This window comes from Rana temporaria, chromosome 12 (assembly GCF_905171775.1).
Source record: "Rana temporaria chromosome 12, aRanTem1.1, whole genome shotgun sequence".
Taxonomy (NCBI): domain Eukaryota; kingdom Metazoa; phylum Chordata; class Amphibia; order Anura; family Ranidae; genus Rana; species Rana temporaria.
In genome coordinates this window covers 12513125-12530321 of record NC_053500.1, presented here as the reverse complement: position 1 = coordinate 12530321, position 17197 = coordinate 12513125, and the positions used below count along the sequence as shown (strand labels likewise).

At 46.1% G+C, this 17197-nt stretch overlaps 1 protein-coding gene across 2 annotated transcripts in view; it reads left to right on the top strand.

The window, feature by feature from the left end:
* The window catches only part of HCK (HCK proto-oncogene, Src family tyrosine kinase), a 58708-nt gene that overhangs the window by 22266 nt on the left and 19245 nt on the right, over positions 1 to 17197 (top strand). For both annotated transcript variants that reach the window (XM_040331482.1, XM_040331483.1), the window contains exons 3-4: positions 11734 to 11764; positions 13303 to 13399. In XM_040331482.1, the coding sequence (XP_040187416.1) occupies positions 11734 to 11764; positions 13303 to 13399 (128 nt within the window). The remainder of the gene's footprint in view (positions 1 to 11733; positions 11765 to 13302; positions 13400 to 17197) is intronic.

Here is a 17197-nt window from a genome sequence, read left to right as displayed (position 1 = left end):
ATTTAAATGAACCGTGACCCCATGCAAATGATGGTCCGAACGAACGGCGCATGTGCCGTACCGTGGACGCATCCCAGTGCGCATGCTCAGAATCACGTCTAAAATACTCCATAAGATACGTCGAATCACTGCCTACGACGTGACGTAAGCTACGCCCAGCCCTATTCACGTAGTCCTACGTAAAATTCGACGGCTGTTCCGTCGTCCATACCTTTGCATGGGATGCGCCTCCTTTAGGTGGAATAACTTTACGCCGGACTTTTGCCTTACGTAAATGGCGTATATTACAGCGACGGGCGCAAGTACGTTCTTGAATAGGCGTATCTCGTTCATTTACATATTCGGCGCGTAAATCAATGGAAGCGCCCCTTGCGGCCAGCGTAAATATGCGCCCAAGATACGACGGCGTAGGAAACTTACGTCGGTCGTATGAAGCCAAATTTCAGGCGTATCTTGCTTGCAGACTCAGGCGCATAGATACGACGGCGCATCCGTGCACTTACGCGGCGTTTCTGTAGATACGTCGGCGTAAATGTATGTAAATCCGGGCCAATATCTTCGCAATCTCCCCATCCTTTGTAACCCCAGATGTCCTTCCTCATTCTTATTTTGTCATTGACCAAATTGTATTGTTTACCTACAGTAGAGAAAAAGTTAAAGTGGAGTTCCACCCATAAATATAACATTACATCAGTAGTTTTAAAAAAATGTCATTAGTCCTTTACGATTTTTTTTTTTTTTTTTTAGATGCCTTCAAAGTGTTGTTGCTAGGCAGAATAGTTAATCTTCCCACTTCCTGCACCTAGGTGCTTAATGCTTTCTAACCTACACCGCACAGACTCCTGGGAATGTAGTGGGTGTAACTTTCCAGGAGTCTGTGCACTCCCCAGTCTCAAAGAATCATGTGACTTGGACAGCACAGGTGCTGAAACCTGATCTGACACTGCTTGTGCAGCACTGAGCATGTGCAAGATTTGCAAGGCTGAAATCCAGGAAGTCATACAGTCTGGCTTCATGATGCCCACACTTAAGATGGCCCCAGTCAATTTCTATTTTATAAAGTGTCTAAATGCTGTAACAACCTAACAAAACGGACCTTAGTTTACAGACTAACTTTACTAGAATACATTAAGCTTGTGTATTACAGGGGTATTTATATTTAAAAAGTGAAATTGTGGCCGGAAATCCGCTTTAAGGTCACCTGGCCACTAGCCTGGCCCTGATGTTTGGCAGGGGTGCCTGGATCACAAGACCAGCAGAATAGAATGACTAAGGCTCGGTTCACACTATCACCGCATCCTTCGCACGGCAGGGGTCCGGTGCGTGCCGGTTCACCGTTTCAGGTCCGATTTCAACAAGAATTTTGGGCTGAATACGGACCTGAAACGCACCAAAAAAGGCACAACGTTTTTCCTGCACAGCGCATCGGACCCGCTGCAGAGATATGTGAACCGGCTCCATAGAAAGCCACTCACATTCTCCTGCTATGCAAATTGGATGCGGTGAAACGCGCATTGAATTCGCATAGGTGCGAACCGAGCCTCAATCTTTGGCTATAATATCGTTCACTTATTTGTATATTGACTACTGGTTTATTTTTCCCCGAATTTGGCTTTAAAATACAATAACACTTCGGTTAAAAAAGGGAAATGGTAAAAGTAAAAAACGGTCACATGAGCCAGGTTCCCCTTTTTTTTAATATGTAATATGGAAAGTAGTGTGGCTTTTCCTGACGGGTCCAGAAGCAAATCATAAGCTAATTCCAATATTTGGGCAGCATTCATCGAGCAACAATGGTCCTCTTTTATCAACATGTCTTTTGTTAACTATTTCAGCCCCGGACCATTTGGCTGGCCAAAGACCGGAGCTCTTTTTGCGATTCGGCACTGTGTCGCTTTAACTGACAATTGCGCGGTAGTGCGACGTGGCTCCCAAACAAAATTGGCGTCCTTTTTTCCCCACAAATAGAGCATTCTTTTGGTGGTATTTGATTACCTCTGCGTTTTTTATTTTTTGCGCTATAAACAAAAATAGAGGCGGAGGCAGAGGAGAGAGAAAGATTAGGAGGATGCAGGATTGACCCATATTGTTGTTATTTATGTAGTTGTTATTGTTATTTATGTAGTTGTTATTGTTGTTATTTATGTAGTTGTTATTGTTATTTATGTAGTTGTTATTGTTGTTATTTATGTGTGTGAAATGTTGAATTCATTTTGAATGTGAATCCTTTTGTATGCTTATAGGAAATGAAATGTAAATTATATCTGTGTTTTAAAAAATTGAATAAAAAACAAATAAAAATAAACAAAAATAGAGCGACAATTTTGAAAAAAAATCAATATTTTTTACTTTTTGCTATAATAAATATCCCCCAAAATATATATAAAAAAAATGTCCTCAGTTTAGGCCGATACGTATTCTTCTACATATTTTTGGTAAAAAAAAATCGCAATAAGCGTTCATTGATTGGTTTGTGGAAAAAGCTATAGCGTCTTCAAAATAGGGCATAGTTTTATGGCATTTTTATTATAATTTTTTTTTTTTACTGGTAATGGCGGTGATTTTTTTTTCACGACTGCGACATTATGGCAGACACATCGGACACTTTTGACGCCATTTTGGGACCATTGACATTGATACAGGGATCAGTGCTATAAAAATGCGCTGTTTACTGTGTAAATGACACTGGCAGTGAAGGGGTTAACCAATAGGGGGCGCTGAAGGAGTTAAGTGTGTCCTAGGGAGTGCTTCTTACTGTAGGGGGGATGGGCTGTGTGTGACACGACACTGATCACTGCTCCCGATTACAGAAAGCTGTGATCAATGTCCTGTCACTAGAAAGAACAGAGAAATGCTTGTTTACATCAGCATTTCTCCGTTCTTCCTCTCCGTGAGACGATCGCGGGTATCCCCGCGGACATCGAGTCTGCGGGACCCGCAGTCAGACTCACGGAGCTCGCGGTGGGCGTACGCGCCCACAATGCCGCATCTTAAAGGGGACGTAAATTGGCCGGCGTAAGCCCGCCTAATTCAAAGTAGGAAGGTAGTGGGCGTGATCTATTAAAATGAAGCGTGACCCCATGTAAATGAAGGCCGAACGAACGGCGCATGCTCAGAAATCATGTTGCATATACTCCGTAAGATACGGCGGCTCAATGCCTACGACGTGAACGTAACCTACGCCCAGCCCCATTCACGTACGACTTACGTAAACGACGTAAAATACGACGGCTGTTCCGTCGTCCATACCCTAACATGACTTACACCTTCTTTATGTGGCTTAACTTTACGCCGGACGCACGCCTTACGTAAACGGCGTATCTGTACTGCATCGGCCGGGCGTACGTTCGTGAATTTGCGTATCTTGCTGATTTACATATTTCGACACGTAAATCAGTGTACACGCCCCTAGCGGTCAACGGAAAAATGCAGTTACGATCCGACGGCGTAAGAGACTTACGCCAGTCGGATCTAATAGAAATCTATGCGTAACTGATTCTATGAATCAGGCGCATAGATACGACCGGCCGGACTCAGAGATACGACGGCGTATCAGGAGATATACCGTTGTATCTTGTCTGTGAATCTACCCCTATGGGTTTACATCCACTTTAAGCCAATTAATATACACTTATTTTGATTTTTTTTATTTACCAAAAACATGTAGTAGAATGCTTTGGGCCAGATTCACGTAGCGCAGCGGATCTATAGATCCGCTCGATCTACGTGAATTAAGATCTGCTCCCGCAAGTTTAGGAGGCAAGTGGCTAATTCACAAACCACTTACCTCCAAACTTGCGACGGCGGATCCTAAATCCCCCGGGGGAATTCTAATTCCGCGGCTAGGGGAGTGTACTATTTAAATCAGGCGCGTTCCCGCGCCGATTTAAATGCGCAGGCGCCATCCGCGAAATTTCCCGGCGTGCATTGCTCCCACTGACGTCGCTAGGACGTCAGTGGTTTCGACGCTTACGTAAACGATGTCCGTCTGTATTCGAGAACGACTTACGCAAACGACGTTAAAAAATTCAAATTCGACGCGGGAACGCCGGCTATACTTAACATTGGCTGCGCCTGATAAAAGAAGGGGTAAGTATACGCCAGGAAAGCCGCTACGGAAACGTCGTAAGAAGACTGCGTCGGGTCCGCGTACGTTCGTGAATTTCCGTATCTCGCTGATTTACATATTATTTATCGTAAATCAGCGGGAACGCCCCCGGCGCCATTTTTAAATTGAAAAAAAGATCCGACAGTGTAACACAGTGTTAAGCCTCGTACACACGGCCGAGGAACTCGACGTGCCAAACACATCGAGTTCCTCGGCCAGTTCAGCCCTGAAGCCGCCGAGGAGCTCGGCGGGGCGAGAGCTCCCATTGAACAACGAGGAAATAGAGAACATGTTCTCTATTTCCTCGCCGAGCTCCTCGTCGGCTTCCTCGGCCGAAAGTGTACACACGACCAGTTTCCTCGGCAGAATTCAGCCAGAAACTCGGTCGGAAGCTGAATTCTGCCGAGGAAACTGGTCGTGTGTACGAGGCCTCACACTGTCGGATCTTAGCCCTATCTATGCGTAACTGATTCAGGCGCATAGATAGGACCAGTTTACGTCAGAGATACGATGATGTATCTGTAGATACACCGTCGTATCTCTTTGTGAATCTGGCCCTATGTGTTTGCCCAAAAAATTATTTTGCTGTATTTACTTTCCTTGAAATAAACAATTGCAACTATCACTTATTTTAGAAAATGACTGCGCTTGTTCAAAGGACATGAAAGCGGCAGCTGTAAATGTTATACAAACACTGGATAAGAAAAAGAATAAGAAAGGTGCGCAGCTTTCTTCCTCTTCAGACTTTGAACACCTGCCTGGAGCCAACCTTGAATACACTCGTGTGGTTTATGGAAACGTTGCGTGTGAATTCCTCAAAAGCCTCGCTGCTTCCTTGTGCTGCACGTTAGACGAGACGCCAAAAAGGTTTCCTTCTGCGTAACCAGCACTGTTTCCTCATTCTTATTGCATTGCAAAGGCCAAGACCTTTCCCACTTCCAGTTAATGTTTTACTCCAAATATTACAAATCTTTCTTTACAGCGAAACTGAATTGTTGTTTTTCTTTTTTTTTTTGTTATAATAAAAAAGGTTATGACATTTTCACTGATCTCCAGCTATTAGAGTTTGGAAGTTTAAAGCTGAACTCCAGCCTTCTCTCCAGTCTTCCACAGTGGTGGCGGTTCCTCTCCTGTACTGACACGTCTTACTCTGATTACACTGCACACTGTGAGCTGCTCACAATGGGGTGGATTCAGTAAGCAATTGCGTCTGCGTAACCATAGTTACGCAGCGCAATTGCTTAGTTGCGCCGGCCTATCGACTGCTCCTGATTCAGAAAGGTCGATACGCCGTCTGCAGCCTAAGATATGACTGGCATAAGGCTCTTATGCCCGCATATCTTAGGCTGCATTCTTACGATGGCCGCTAGGTGGTGTTCCCGTAGTGGTCAGCGTAGAGTATGCAAATTGCATACTAACGCCGATTCACAACCGTACGCGCGCCCTACCTACGCAATTTACGTTGTTTACGTTCGTCGGGTTCCGCGTAAGGCTGCTCCTGCTATTAGCAGGGGCAGCCAATGCTAAGTATACCCATCGTTCCCGCGTCGCGATGTTTGAAAATTACGTTGTTTGCGTAAGTGAATCGTGAATGGAGCTGGACGCCATTTACGTTCACGTTGAAGCAAATGACGTCCTTGCGACGTCATTTGCCGCAATGCACGTCGGGAAAGTTTCCCGACGGAGCATGCGCACTACGTTCGGCGCGGGAACGCGCCTAATTTAAATCATCCACGCCCCCCTACGGGATCATTTAAATTGCGCGTGCTTACCCTGGGCATCTTGCCGGCACGCCCACATAATTTTACGGAGCTACTGCTCCGTGAATCAAGGGCAGCGCAGTAAATTTGCGGGGGCGCAGGGCAAAAACGTTGCCCTGCGCCTCCGTAAAAAATGCGCAAATCTACTTGAATCCGAGCCAATGTGCATTAGAATCTGGAGCAAGTCAGATGGAGCCCCTCCCCCGCCTCATTTCCTGGCTGAAAGTTGTCCAGCATAGTCTATCTCTGTCCTCTCGATCAGGACCGTCCCTGTCCTGCTACCTTCACTCCTTCACGTATTGCTCATTGTCCTCTCCCCCCCCTCCCCTTCACTCTTCTTTGGTTCCTACTTTTTTGCATTTCACCTATTTCCATAGGCTGCCTTGGTTTCACCCATTCTTATTGGCTTCACACATTTCTATAGATTGCCTAGGTGTCACCTCTTCCTATAGACTGCCTACAGGGCCGGTGCTACCACTAGGCAAACTAGGCAGCCGCCTAGGGGCGCATTGCTGCCTAGGGCGCCCGGCCACTGGTGTTCCTAATCTCTTCTCTCAGCAGCAAGCAACTAAGTCTCAGCATCAGCAGGCAGCCGCCACTCCGTTTGCACATAGTGTCAGAGGCACAGCGGCGACGGAGGACTGCGTCTTTGTCCAGACTCCTGAATGAATGGAAGCAAGCAAACATTCATTGATGGGCGCTGGTAGGCTGCATTTCCAACTTCATCATTAAAAATGATGTTGCCCACACACCATCGTTTTTGAAAAATGATGAACAAAGTGACGGCACTCTAAAGGGGAAGTTCTATTTGCCCGTCTCAAAACTTGCTTCTGAGCATGTGAAAACGTCATTTTTGCCCACACACGATCATTTTTTATGAAACAAAAAATGACATTTTAAAAAATGACATAAAAAAATCAAGCATGTTCGAATTTTTTTTTTGTCATTTTTCAGAAGACATAAAATGACATTTTATTTCATCACAAAAAGTGATTGGGGCATATTCTTATAGATCTGAGGCGGCGGAACGTATGTCCTTTACGCGACGCCGCCGCAAGTTTAAGTGGCAAGTGCCTGATTCCCAAACCACTTACCTGTAAACTTGCGGCGGCGTCGCGTAAAGTCCACCCGCGCAAGCACTCCTAATTCAAATGATCCTGGTAGGGGGCGTGGATCATTTAAATTAGGCGCGCTCCCGCGCCAATCGTAATGCGCATGCTCCGTCGGGTAAATTACCCGACGTGCATTGCGCTAAATGACGTCTCACGGACGTCATTTGTTTTGACTGTAACGTAAATGGCGTCCAGCGCCATTCACGGACGACTTACGCAAACGACGTTAAATTTTCAAATTTCGACGCGGGATCGACGGCCATACTTAACATTGAGTACGCCACCTAGGGGGCATCTTTATCTTTATGCCGCGTATCGCTTACGGAAACGACGTTAAAACACTACGGCGGGCAAGCGGAAGTTAGAGAATCGGCGTGAATAGTCATTTGCATATTCTACGCTGACCGCCACCTAGCGGTCAGCGTAAATATTGCAGCCTAAGATACAACGGCGCAGGCCGTCGTATCTTAGGCATGTTTAAGTGTATCTCAGTTTGAGAATACACTTAAACATAGGATCGGACTTACGTCGGCGTATCTGCTGATACGCAGGCGTAAAGTATTTGAGAATATGGCCCATTGTGTGTACAGGGCATGAGTTTCACCTATTCCTATAGGCTGCCTTGGTTTCACCTATTCCTATAGGCTGCCTGGATTTCACCTATTCCTATAGGCTGCCTTGGTTTCACCTATTCCTATAGGCTGCCTAGGTTTCACCTATTCCTATAGGCTGCCTGGATTTCACCTATTCCTATAGGCTGCCTGGATTTCACCTATTCCTATAGGCTGCCTGGATTTCACCTATTCCTATAGGCTGCCTTGGTTTCACCTATTCCTATAGGCTGCCTGGATTTCACCTATTACTATAGGCTGCCTTGGTTTCACCTATTCCTATAGGCTGCCTGGATTTCACCTATTCCTATAGGCTGCCTTGGTTTCACCTATTCCTATAGGCTGCCTAGGTTTCACCTACTCCTACATGCTGCCTTGGATTCACCCATTCCTATTGGCTTCCTTTGCTTTACCTATTCCTATAGGCTGCCCTGGTTTTATCCATACCTATAGGCTGCCTAAGTTTCACCTTTTACTTTAGGTTGCCTTGGTTTTACCCCTTCTTATTGTCCTCCAAGGTTTCACATAATAAAGGTTGCCTAGGTTTCACCTCTTCCTACATTCTGCCTGGTTTTCACCCATACCCATAGGCTGCCTAGGTTTCACCCATTCATATGGGCTTCCTTGGCTTCACCTATTCCTATAGGCTTCCTAGGTTTCAACTTTTGCTTTGGGCTGCCTTGGTATCACATGTTCTCTTATAGGATTCCCCTTACAATACCCATAAGCTGCCTAGGTTTCACCTGCACCTATAGGCTACCTTGGTTTCACCCATGCCTAAAGGCTGTCTAGGTTTTCCCTTTTCTTTTAGGCTGCCTCAGTTTCACCCATTTTATTGGCTTCACATATTCCTATGGTCTACCTTGTTTTCACATATTCCTATGGTCTACCTTGTTTTCACATATTCCCATGGTCTACCTTGTTTTCACATATTCCTATGGGCTGCCTTGGTTTCATCTTTTACTATGGACTGCATTAGCTTCATCTGCTCCTGTAATCTGCCTTGGCTTTACCTATTCCTATAGGCTACCTTGATTTCCCTTGTCTTCAGGACATGTTCATTTCTGGAAATCCCCTGGGGGAATCGAGGCAGTTCAATGCAGAGATGGCCTCTATTGTTTTGGGAAGTTGCTTAAGAAGTTGCTTAATCATTATGTTGCATATTAAATGCTAGGAACTTGCTTCATTTAGTAGGGCTGTATTACATAGCAGGGGAAGTTTTGACACTTCTTTGGTTCCTATTTTTTGCAGTCACAGGAAATTATTTAATGAAGGTTTCTTGTCAAATATAAGCTAGGAAGGCAGCCTAAAGCAGAACTATTCTTTACAGCGATTTGATAACTTCACACTTTGTGAAGTAAAGCCTCATACACACGATCGGACTTCCATTGGACTTTTCCGTGGATTTTTGTTTCAAAGGGCGTTGTCCGTGAACTTGTTCTTCATACAGACGGCAGAACATTTTCAGCCAACAAACACCAAAACACATGGTTTTTCAGCTCTATACCGCCACCCTTTGGGCAACTTCTGCTATTGTTGGCTGATGTTTAGCATTGGCTCGGAGCATGCGTGTTTGTACTTTGGTCTTTAGACGATTAGATGATCTGAAGTAACACATTTGTTGTTAGAAAATTTGAGAGCATGCACAGCCAACATTTGTTGTCGGAAATGCCAAACTTCTTGGAGTGTCAGAAGCCTTGGTCTCCTGCTGAGCTCAGACGTTCCTTCAGTCAGCCCTGTGTCAGTAGAAGTCCTATGGGTAGATTCAGGTAGGGGCGCGCAATTTTAGGTCGGCGTAGCCAAGCGTGTTTACACTACGCCGCCTTAAGTAAGAGAGGCAAGTACATGATTCTCAAAGCACTTGCCTCCTTACTTAGGGCGGCGTAGTGTAAACGCGGCGGGCGTAAGGGCGCCTAATTCAAATGGGTTGGAGGGGGGCGTGTTTAATGGTAATGAGGCTTGACCTCAAGTTTTTGACGTGTTTTGGCTACTGCGCATGCCCTGGGCGCCTACATTTCCCAGTGCGCATTGCGGCTAAGTACGCCGTACGGGCCTATTGATTTCGACATGGACGTAAACGACGTAACTCCAGATTCACGGACGACTTACGCAAACGACGTAAAAAATTCGAACCTCGCGGCGGGAACGGCAGCCATACTTTAACATTGTTATTCCACCTAATAGGTGGAATAACTTTAGGCCTCCTAAGGCCTTACGGAAACGGCGTAAATCGACTGCGGCGGCCGAACGTACGTTCGTGAATCGGCGTACAAACTCATTTACATAATCTACGCCGACCGCAATGGAAGCGCCACCTAGCAGCCTTCCGAAAAATTGCAATCTAAGATAGGACGGCGCAAGCCGTCGTATCTTAGATATGTTTAAGCGTATCTCTGTTTGAGCATACGCTTAAACAAAAGTCGGCGTAGATTCTGAGTTAGGCCGGCTTATCTACAGATAAGTCGGCCTAACTCTTACTGAATCTACCTACTAGAGAGGAAACACAGAGCACAGAGGTAGACCAGGCAACTGACTAGACATGCGTGTTTTATTTCTTTATAAATCTAAAGTCGTACAAAATTCTTGTTACTTGGAGATTTGGATGTATCCGAATAACAATAGTAATGAAATCCAATAAATCAGAAATAAATTATAATGAAACAACAAAATATATTTGTTTTATTTGGATGTTTGATGTAACGAATGATCTGATTTGATTTGTGAATAGCTTGTTGTTAAGGAGCAGGCAGCCGCCGCATCCTTGACAACTATTAGCCGGATTCACGTACATCTTTGTGCTGGCGTAGCGCATCTGAAAATTCAGGCGTTTCTTGTTTGCTGAATAAGGCGCATAGATACGACGGTGCATCAGTGGATTTACGCGGCGTATCAGAAGATAAGTCCTACGTGAATCTGGCTATATGACTCATCTGCTGTCAGCGGGCTTCCCCGCTGACAGCGCAATGTAAACAATACAGCCCTGAATAGCAGGTTGTTAAGGAGCGGGAGGCTGTCGTTGTGACTGCAAACAAAAGAAGAGCCGGCATTAGAAAAAAAAACAGCGTGGGGGGGGGGGTTTTTCCTCATTCCATACCAGGACCTTCAGGCCCACCCTCATGTTGTTTACCTATCATTGGCAAGTCTCTTAGTATGGTTCCCTCCCTCACCCCCCCCCCCCTCTTTTTCCTGACCTGCTGGGCTGCAAGCTTGGATAAGGGACTGATATACGGACCACACACTATTTTTTTTGGCATGGAGTTCCCCTTAAAATTCATACCAGACCTAAGGCTTTTTTGGAATCATAGGGGGGCCCCACGCATAATTTTTTTGGTTTGGGGTCCCCCCTTAAAATCCATACCAGACCCAAAGTGCCTAGCATGGATGGGGGAGGGAACCCCCTGCTTTTGTTTTCTAATGCCGGCTTTTCTTTTGTTTACCTTCTGCTATTAGGAAAGTGGCGGCTGCCTGCTCCCTAACAACCAGCTATTCCAGGCTGCTTTGTTTACCTTCTGCTATTAAGAAAGTGGTGGCTGCCTGCTCCCTAACAACCAGCTATTCCAGGCTGCTTTGTTTACATTCTGACTTCAACAGAGGGCGTGAGACACAAATTTAATATAAATAAACAGGATTACGCTATGTGCGCTTTCTTTTTTTTATGACTCCTATTGGAGCTCCTACCATCCATGTATCTCTGGGATTGATGATGACTGCAATTTTTTGGTCCAGATGGATACTTCCTTTTAAACGCTGCTGTTTTATTACGCTCTGGTGAGTTTAACCCCCCGAGGGGAGTGTGTTCTCACGCGGTGGACTTTGAGAGTTCGGTGGAAGGTCCACACTGCGACTATCTTTAGGATCACCTGTGGACACTTTCTGAATCACTGTTTTGTTCACCATCTTTCCAAAGACTTTTTTTGTGGAGTTGGCCACATGATATATATTTTTTTCTCAACATGTTTGTAGTATATGACTGATTCAGATCTTGACTGTTTATGTTTTTTTATACTATTCCTATATAAAAAATATATAGCACACTGTTTAGAGTATGATAACATTTAGTTTGCAAAACTGTGAAATTTTTTGGAATTTGTGCTCCATTAGGAATGAGAAAATGACGTTGTTTGTTGTATTATTTCTTTCAGAAAAAACCTAAGGAAAGCTCAGTTGGTGGAGGTAAGTGCCCTGAGTGTATCTAGAACCCCAATTTGTGCGCTGAAAGCCATGAATCAATCCAAAATGTATGTTTTTTTTTTATATTGGTAGAGTCACGCAGACCCCGATTTGGGTATCCTGTAGGGATGTCCGGATACCGATACTTGTATCGGTACCGATACCGAGCATTTCCACCGGGTACTTGTACTCGGGGAAATGCTCCGATGCTTCACCCGATACCTGCGCAGTCAGGGTGATCGATGCGGCAGGGGATTTGCAAGCACTGATCTGCCCCCTTTTCAGCTGCTTTAGTTAAAGTTATACAGCGGTGATCGGTGCTTGTATCTCCCCCCAAAACCGCACCGATCACCGCTGACCCTGTATTCTCCTCCGTGCTGCTCTCCCCCTCCGGGTTCGTGTCCCCCTCGGTGCTGTGTGTCCCCCTCCGGGTCCTTGTTTCCCTCCTTGCTGCAGTCCGTGCTCCATGTCCCCCTCTGTGCTCCGTGTCCCCCTCCTTGCTGTCCCCCTCTGTGCTGTCCCCCTCCATGCTCCGTGTTGTCCCCCTCCGTGCTGCCCCCCTCCGTGCTGTCCCCTTCCGTGCTGTCCCCCTCCGTGCTCCGTGCTGTCCCCCTCCATGCTCCGTGCTCTCCCCCCTCCGTGCTGCTCTCCCCCCTCCGTGCTGTCCTCCCCCTCAATGTCCTCCTCCACCCCCTCGATCTGTCAGGACGGAGATCGAAGGTAGGAGCCGCTAAATACGGCTCCTACCTTTTCCGAATGAACAGAGTCAGTGATGATCAGTGACTCTGTCCATTCACATAACTGAGCATCGTAACCTGTGTTTACGATGCTTCAGTTTATGAATGGAGAGGAGCCGCTGTCTTCTCTCCATTCACTTTCAGGCCCCGTACACACGACTGAGAAACTCGATGGGCAAAACACATCGTTTTGCTCGTCGAGTTCCTTGTTCGGCTGTCAGAAAACTCGTTGAGCCAAATTTTCCCATTGCCCAATGAGGAAATAGAGAACATGCTCTCTATTTGGCTCGATGAGTTTCCCGACGGGTTTCTCGGTGAAAAGTGTACACACGACCGGTTTTCTCGGCAGAATACGTCTCCCATCGAGTTTCTTGCTGGATTCTGCCGAGAAAACCGGCCGTATGTACGGGGCCTTAGTGCAGCTGAGAAAGGGACTGGGAAATCTGTGTCCATAGTCCCTTTCTCTGTCTCAAAGGGGAAATGTCAGGGGTCTGTTAAGACCCCCGATATCTCACCAAAGACTTCCCAACAGGGCTGATAAAAAATAAAAAAAAATTGCAATAAATAAAAAAAAAATTATTTCACAAAATAATAATAAAAAAAGAAGAAAGCACAGTAAAAAAAAAAAAAATTGTAAAAAAAAAAAATACTGCCACTGTCATATGACATTAGAAAAAAGTATTGGTAATCGGTATCGGCGAGTACTTGAAAAAAAAAAAGTATCGGTACTTGTACTCTGTCTCAAAAAAGTGGTATCGGGACAACCCTAGTATCATGATACTTTGTCTATCTGTTAACTTGCAGGGGAAGATGGGGACCTGGTGGCTCTCTATGACTATGACGGGGTCCATCCTGAAGACCTAACGTTTAGGAAAGGCGATTATTTCCAGTTACTGGAGGAGTAAGTTATACCAATTCATCCACCTGATCACTCAGATACTTTCTTCTCTTCTCTTATGTACAGTATGTGTAGGAAAGGAAAGTGTCTGTGTTGCCTGAAAAGGACAAATTTATTTTTTATTTGAATTTTCTATATAAGGAGTCATGCTGTTTTTGTAAAATAAAAAAGTGCCTTTTGCTGCAACATGTAGCTTCTCCAGGCGCTGTCCTCCACACACTTATCATGCTGTGATCCAGCTACGGCAGCCATCTTTTCTTCATGTCAAACCCCGAACACTTTAACAGCACACAGCAAAAAAATAATAATGTTATAGTATAAACTATACATATATTTTGATATTGGGGGAGGGACTCCCACACTGTTTTTTTTGGCCCTTTGCTAGCCTTTATCCGGCCCATGAGGCACTATTCCTCCCACTGATATGAGTCCAGGGGCGGACTGACCATTCGGGCACTGCCCCAGGGCCACATGCCACTAGGGGGCCTCATCAGGGTTGCCAGCCACAGTAAAACCAGGGACAGTATGTAAAAATCTGTGTTTTTAAAAAAATCCCAAGATTAAAGCTCCCCCGACTCTCCTGTACAGTGAATGTATGTGTATTCTGTGTGTATGTATACTGTGTGTGTATACTGTGGGCCGGATTCACAGACAACTTACGCAGACGTATCTATTGATACGCCGCATAAGTTCTAGGATGCGCCGTTGTATCTATGCGCCATATTCAGGAAACAAGATACGCTTGAATTTTGGCTTAATACGACCAACGTAAGTCTCCTACGCCGTCGTATCTTGGGTGAATATTTACGCTGGCCGCTAGGGGCGCTTCCGTTGATTTACGCGTTGAATATGTAAATGACCTAGATACGCTGATTCACGAACGTACTTGCGCCCGTCGCAGTAAGCTACGTCGTTTACGTAAGGCGTACGTCCGGCGTAAAGTTATCCCACCTAAAGCAGGGGTAAGTCATGTTAAGGTATGGGTGCGGGAACAGTGTCGTATTTTACGTTGTTTACGTAAGTCGTACGTGAATGGGGCTGGGCGTAGGTTACGTTCACGTCGCAGGCATTGAGCCGTCGTATCTTAGGGAGAATATGCGACGTGATTCTGAGCATGCGCGTGTTCGTACGGCCATGCATTTACATGGGGTCACGACTCATTTTAATACAACACGCCCACTACCTGCCTACTTTGAATTAGGCGGGCTTACGCCGGCCTATTTACGTTACGCTGGCGTAAATATGGGAGCAAGTGCTTTGTGAATACTCAGCTTGCCTCTCAATGTTACGTTGGCGTAGCGCATATGAGATGCGCTACGCCGGCACAAAGATGCGCCGATGTACCTGAATCCGGCCCTTTGTGTGTATATTGTGTGTCTGTGTGTGTATTCTGTGTATGTATACTGTATGTGTGTGTGTGTGTGTATACTGTGTGGCCCCATAATCTCCTATTGCCCGGGGGCCCCATAATCTCCTATTGCACGGGGGCCCCATGAGTTGTCAGTCCGCCCCTGTATGAGTCACGATTCCTCCCACTGACACCAACAAGGGGGCACTATTTCTTCCACTGATACCAATGATGGGACTATTCCTTCTACTGATAGGGGCACCACTCCTCCTTCTACTGACCACCACCAACCCTGAGACCATACCTCCCAACTTTTCAACTTCAGAATGAGGGACAAATGAGCACACCTCCCAACGAAGTTGTTGAGCGGGGGGGGAATTCCGTGGATCTGAGTTGTGGATCAAAGTTGTTGCGCGGGTAAGCGGGGGGGGGGAATTCCGTGGGATCAGAGTTGTTGAGCGGGGGGGTTCCGCCAATCGCGGGACCTCTGGATTTAACGCAAATCCGCTGGACGACGGGATAGAATGCGAATCACGGTAAACGCGGGGGGTGGGGTGAGGTGGAATCGCGGGACTCTAGGAGTGATCGCGGGACCGCGGGATTTACCGCGAATCGCGGGACAGTCCCGCGAAATCCAGGACGGTTGGGAGGTATGCCTGAGACCATATTTATTCTCACTGATGCTGGGCCTGGGACATGCTCTTCCCCCCACTGGCCACAATCCAGCCCTACTAAATTCTGAAGGACAATAAACTGGCCCTTTTGTTTGAAAGTATGGAGACCCCTGATCTAAGGCAGTAATACCTCTGAATGCGAGTCTTAGGAGATTGGAAGTGAGATTTGATGAGGTCACCACTGTGCTGTTTATGGTCTCCATTCCCCTTGCTGGAGGCTGTGACATGAGGAACTGCTTGAGTTCCTGTGCGATACTTGTGCAATTTGAGTGCACTGCGGTTTTAGCCAATTCATTTCATTTCAAAGCTTAATCGCCTACACCAGCCCCTCCCTGTAGGCGATCGCCTAGGACACGTCACAGGTCCTAGGCGAGCTCCTGTCCAATCAGACGGCGCCGCGCGCGCATGCGCAGTGCTGCTCGCGCATGCGCAGTAGGTGCCCGGCCGTGAAGCCGAAAGCTGTCACGGCCGGGTGCCCACAGTTGAAATGAAGACGCAGGCCGGGGAGGGGGGGAGAGGAGCGGAGCCCCGGCCGGCGCGTCGCTGGAATGCTGGAGCAGGTAAGTGTATGTTTATTAACCACTTGCTGACGGCCGTACGACTTTGTACGGCCTCAGCGCGGCTCCCAATCTCTAACAGGCCGTGTTTTTACGGCCTCTCCTTTACACGTTCCCCGCGCGCGCTCCCGAGCGCGCGGCGGGGAACTTCTGTACTGGCCGTGTCCCTTGGACACAGCCAGTCACAGATCGCCGTGAACGGCCAATCGGAGCGGCCGTTTCCTAGGCGATCTGTGCGGCCAATGAGAGATGATCTCATATGTTTACATATGAGATCATCTCTCATTCCCGGCTCTCGCAGACAGCGGTGCTGTCAGGGGAGAGAGGAGACGGATCTGTGTCTCTTGTACATAGAGACATAGATCGGTCACCCCCCCCCAGTCACCCCCCTCCCCCACAGTTAGAACACTAATTAGGGTACACATTTAACCCCTTCCTCACCCCCTAGTGTTAACCCCTTCCCTGCCAGTCACATTTATACAGTAATTAGTGCATATTTATAGCACTGATTGCAGTATAAATGTGAATGGCGCCAAAAATGTGTCAAAAGTGTCCGATGTGTCCGCCATAACGTCGCAGTCCCAATAAAAAATCGCAGATCGCCGCCATTTCTAGTAAAAAAAAAGCATTTATACAGTAATTAGTGCATATTTATAGCACTGATTGCAGTATAAATGTGAATGGCGCCAAAAATGTGTCAAAAGTGTCCGATGTGTCCGCCATAACGTTGCAGTCCCAATAAAAATCGCAGATCGCCGCCATTTCTAGTAAAAAAAAAAAATTATACAGTAATTAGTGCATATTTATAGCACTGATTGCAGTATAAATGTGAATGGCGCCAAAAATGTGTCAAAAGTGTCCGACATGTCCGCCATAACGTCGCAGTCCCAATAAAAATCGCAGATCACCGCCATTTCTAGTAAAAAAAAAAAAAAAATAATAATAATAATTCTGTCCCTTATTTTGTAGGCGCTATAACTTTTGCGCAAACCAGTCGCTTATTGCGATTTTTTTTTTTTTTACTAAAAATATGTAGAATACGTATCGCCTAGACTGAGGATTAAAAAAAAACGTAAAAAAAAAAATTGAGCTATTTATTATAGCAACAAAGTAAAAATATTTTATTTTTTTTCAAAATTGTCGCTCTATTTTTGTTTATAGCGCAAAAAATAAAAACCGCAGAGGTGATCAAATACCACCAAAAGAAAGCTCTATTTGTGGG